The sequence below is a fragment of the Lactuca saligna genome, chromosome 8, assembly GCF_052625555.1.
Source record: "Lactuca saligna cultivar CGN05327 chromosome 8, ASM5262555v1, whole genome shotgun sequence".
NCBI classification, from domain to species: Eukaryota; Viridiplantae; Streptophyta; class Magnoliopsida; order Asterales; family Asteraceae; genus Lactuca; species Lactuca saligna.
In genome coordinates, this window is record NC_136424.1 from 64,674,368 (window position 1) to 64,678,322 (window position 3,955).

The window sequence follows — 3,955 nt, forward strand, 5'->3', positions numbered from 1 at the left end:
TGTCTATTATGTAATTCTATGAAATATAGTACCAACTTTGTAATATTTCAATTAGGCAAATACGATTTCGTTTTTTAGTGAAATGAAGGGACATTTTTTTAGTTTTTTAAATATAAGGACAATAAATTCATTACTTGAATTGAAAGGGACCATTTATGTAATTTTATGAAACTTAAAGACGATTTCTATACTTTTTCAATTAAGCAAGGACCATTTTTATAAATATTGCCGACTTCCTAAAATCCCCCGAAATTTTTACATTTGCTGATATCAAAAAGAATATAAACAAAGTCCTTTCATATAAGATCTAAAACAAAGACTCCGGATTTGCAACAGCTGGTCTTAAAAAAATTATTAAAAATAAATAAAAAAAATGGGTTTGTAACAACCAATTAATTTCATCCACGTATCCTTTTTCAACGTGAGAAGTTGTCCTTGATTATTTGTGCAGAAACTTCTAGTTCTAGCAATCGACTCCACTCTCTCGCAAGATCTCGCCATATCACTGAAGATAAGAGGTACGCTACCATTGGATCGAGTTGATTCCTATTTTATCTGATGTAATCTTTTGATTTAATACGATCTTTTGTTCAGCTTGTTCATGTTTTTGATTTTGATTTTGACTGATTGAAGCACTGTGTGAACTTTATTGAAGGTAATTGTTGAATCCTTTTTTAAAGAACATCAGTCGATATGTAAATCTGTTAATGTGATTACCAATTACCAAAATTAAGTTGACAATACAGTACGTGTTATTGAAATTACTTAGGGTTTGCAAGGTTCCATAAAGGAATTTGCTTGAGAAGAACATTTTCTTGAATCCCTTTTCTTCTTTATTGAGATGCAGCAGTAACATCGTATAATATTTATGCTAATGAATGTTGATTCAAATTCAGTTGCATCTTGAATCTGAGGATTAGAATCACAAAAGTGATTTTGCAGTATCCTCTCTTTTAGAATCCATCTACAATTGGGTGTTTAATTGTTTTCTTGGTTGATTAATGATTATCAGTTTTTTTTTTCTTCTGTTTCATATTAGTCTACTTCTCTACCCATCTAATTTGGTGTAAAAGACTTGTAATTGTTTTTGCCTTTTATTCTACTCTTGTATATATGTAGATCAAGGCAAATCACAACCTTTTGATACATATGTTGGTTATTTATGTACATGTTAATGTCTTAATGACTAATGAATGATCTTTTGAATTTGGCAGATTTGGATATGACTCTAGAACATATTGTTGAAGTTACAGGCCTTTCCCCAAGGGCAACAGATCAAGATGTTTACAATTTCTTTGCTTTTTGTGGTGCGATCGAGCATGTTGATATTGTCAGGTGATTTCAATTTGTTACATTTATCACTATGTGATATCTTTTTTCTCTTCACATAATAAATTTTGGTGATAATTGTGTGAATTGAGTTAAGTTAACAACTCTTTTGGTGTAGTTAGTAAATAGAACTATAACAAATCAAGTAAAAGTTAATAGTTATGAAAGTTAAAGGAAAAATAATATATATATACTTAAGCTAAGAAAGGGAAAATGACAAAACAAGCCCCTAGTGTACCACACAAGTATAATCTAATTAGACTTTTTTTTATCTAACAGAGGTGGGGAATACGCGTGTACGGCTTACGTAACCTTTAAGGACGCGTACGCTCTAGAAACAGCCGTCTTACTTAGTGTAAGTTCTTCTTATGTGGTCACATCACAACATTAAAACAACAATCATTAAACCTTAATATTTTCAAACTCTTTTAGGGAGCCACACTTTTGGATCAAACCGTTTGCATAACGCGATGGGGACAAGATGTGGACGAACCCGAGTTTTGGAACCAGCAGTCATTTTCACATGATGACGGGAGTAGTTCAAATGTAACATATCTTTCTCTTTATATACAAAAATATTCGTTAGATATAAAACTGTAAAAACACGTCCCACATGGATAAAAGAGCAAGACAAATTATAAGACTATAAGAGTAGGGTTGTAAACGAACTGAACGTTCCGCGAACCGTTCGTGAACTGTTCGGCGGAAAGTTCGTTTATTTAATAAATGAACGAACATGAACAAAAATTATCGTTCGTTTAGTTAAATGAACGAACATGAACAATGGTCTCATTCGTTCATTTATGTTCTTGAACGTTCGTTTATGATGTTCATTTACGTTCGTTATGTTCGTTCGTTTAAGTTTATTTATGTTCATCTATATTCAATTATTTTTTATTATATTGCTATATTATATGTTCGTTTATGTTCATATATGTTCAATTGTGTTTTTTTTTATGTTTGTTCGTTTATGTTCGTTTAGCATGTTCACGAACATAAATGAACGAACATGAACAAAATAATTTGTTAAACGAACGAACATGAACAAGAAAATCTCGTTCGTTTATCCGTTCGTGTTCGTTTGTTGTTCGGCTAACTTAAACGAACGAACATGAACAAGACCTTGTTCGTGTTCGTTTGGTTCGTTTACAGCCCTATATAAGAGCATTTCCAATGACAGCTTTTTCATATGCTTTTTGGGTTAAAAAAAGCTTTTTAACATTCGAGTAGCCTGTTTCATTCTTTACGCTCTTATTTGACAAGATCAATCAAATAACCTTTATTCAATTTTTTTTTTTGGGTTTAATTAAGCTCATAAAGGTATCGAACTATTTTTTTCGTTCACAAAACACCATTGATATAAGAAAGTACCAACAAAGGGTAAGCAACTTGAACTTTTTGTTCCCAAAATATTTTTATTTTTAGAGTTTTTAATGATATTTTGTTACGTATAAAACAAGGGTGTTTTGTAAAAGAACAAATAGTCTTTTACTCATTTATGACATTAAATCCTCTTTTTGGGTTTTTATTTATTTTACATTGCTAGTTGTTTTAATATGTTGTAACATATTAAAATATAAATTCTAAACAAAAAATTCAAAATAAAATATTTATCAACTGTCTACTGTCATTCACTAATTTTGGACTTGAGGTGTTACAAATACAATCTCTCTATCAATCATGACAGATACATGCAGACCAATACGCATACACAGCTGGCGAAGCGGTGACGTTAGCTCAAGATGTGGTGAAAACGATGATAGCGAAAGGCTACATTTTAGGCAAAGATGCTCTCGGAAAAGCCAAACAATTCGATGAGTCACATCAGGTTTCCGCCAGTGCGGCGGCAAAAGTGGCGGAGTTGAGTGAGCGGATGGGGTTGACCGACAAGGTGTTTGCCGGAGTTGAGGCGGTCCGGTCGGTTGACCAAAGGTATCATATATCGGATACAACTAAATCGGTTGTGTCTGCCACCGGAAGGACGGCGGCTGCCGCCGCTACTACGGTGGTTAATAGTAGTTATTTTTCAAAAGGTGCTCTTTGGATGTCGGGTGCTTTGAGTAGGGCGGCGCAAGCGGCGGCGGATTTGGGGTCTCATGGGATTAGTAAGTGAAGTGAAGTGGGTCGGTGGGTTTTCTTTTGTTGTTTATTTGGGGTGTCGTTTTTTTTTAAAGTTGGAGTATTGTAGTTTGTATAGGTATGCACTAAACTTTAAAACTCTTGTTTTTATTTTAAGTTTTATAAATAATTGATATATTAAATATGATAGGAAAAATTAGAATAAGAGTATGGTTTTCGAAATAAACAATTTGTTTTGTAGATAATTGAATATATTGAGTGAGTTTTTAGACTTTTTTTTAATGCGTTATAAATTTAATAGAACTTTAATGGACCATTTTTTTTATATGAAATGGATGAAATTGGTATATGAAAAAGAATGGTGTGAATGTGAAAGTAATATTAGTCTCAATTTTGTAACATAAAGCATGAATTATTGGTGGGTTTGTTTGCTCACATGAACTGGATGACTCATGCTACATTAAAAATTTTATATTGATGAACTCGCCGACTCATATTTAGTATGGGGATGTAAGTTATAATTTGTTGTTTCTGTTGTAAACGTTGA

The 3,955-nt window shown here is 32.4% G+C and overlaps 1 protein-coding gene across 2 annotated transcripts; it reads left to right on the forward strand.

Moving 5' to 3' along the window:
• The first annotated feature begins 360 nt into the window (after positions 1–360).
• Positions 361–3,592, forward strand: LOC145011873 (RNA-binding (RRM/RBD/RNP motifs) family protein). 2 transcript variants are annotated; one of them, XM_078970620.1, is made up of 5 exons: positions 361–518; positions 1,215–1,335; positions 1,609–1,684; positions 1,762–1,875; positions 3,017–3,592. In XM_078970620.1, the coding sequence occupies exons 2-5, from the start codon at positions 1,223–1,225 to the stop codon at positions 3,440–3,442; spliced, it is 729 nt and encodes a 242-aa protein (XP_078826746.1). In that variant the 5' UTR covers positions 361–518; positions 1,215–1,222; the 3' UTR covers positions 3,443–3,592. The 2 variants fall into 2 exon arrangements, with proteins under 2 accessions (XP_078826746.1, XP_078826747.1); XM_078970621.1 differs by lacking the exon at positions 361–518 and adding an exon at positions 534–655.
• Positions 3,593–3,955: the final 363 nt, after the last annotated feature.

Excerpts from the sequence above, each read along its gene's own strand:
- LOC145011873 (XM_078970620.1), top strand. The coding sequence starts at position 1,223 with ATGACTCTAGAACATATTGTTGAAGTTACAGGCCTTTCCCCAAGGGCA. Across the intron at positions 1,336-1,608 it reads GAGCATGTTGATATTGTCAG|AGGTGGGGAATACGCGTGTA; the intron begins GTGATTTCAATT and ends TTTATCTAACAG. Across the intron at positions 1,876-3,016 it reads ATGACGGGAGTAGTTCAAAT|ATACATGCAGACCAATACGC; the intron begins GTAACATATCTT and ends CAATCATGACAG.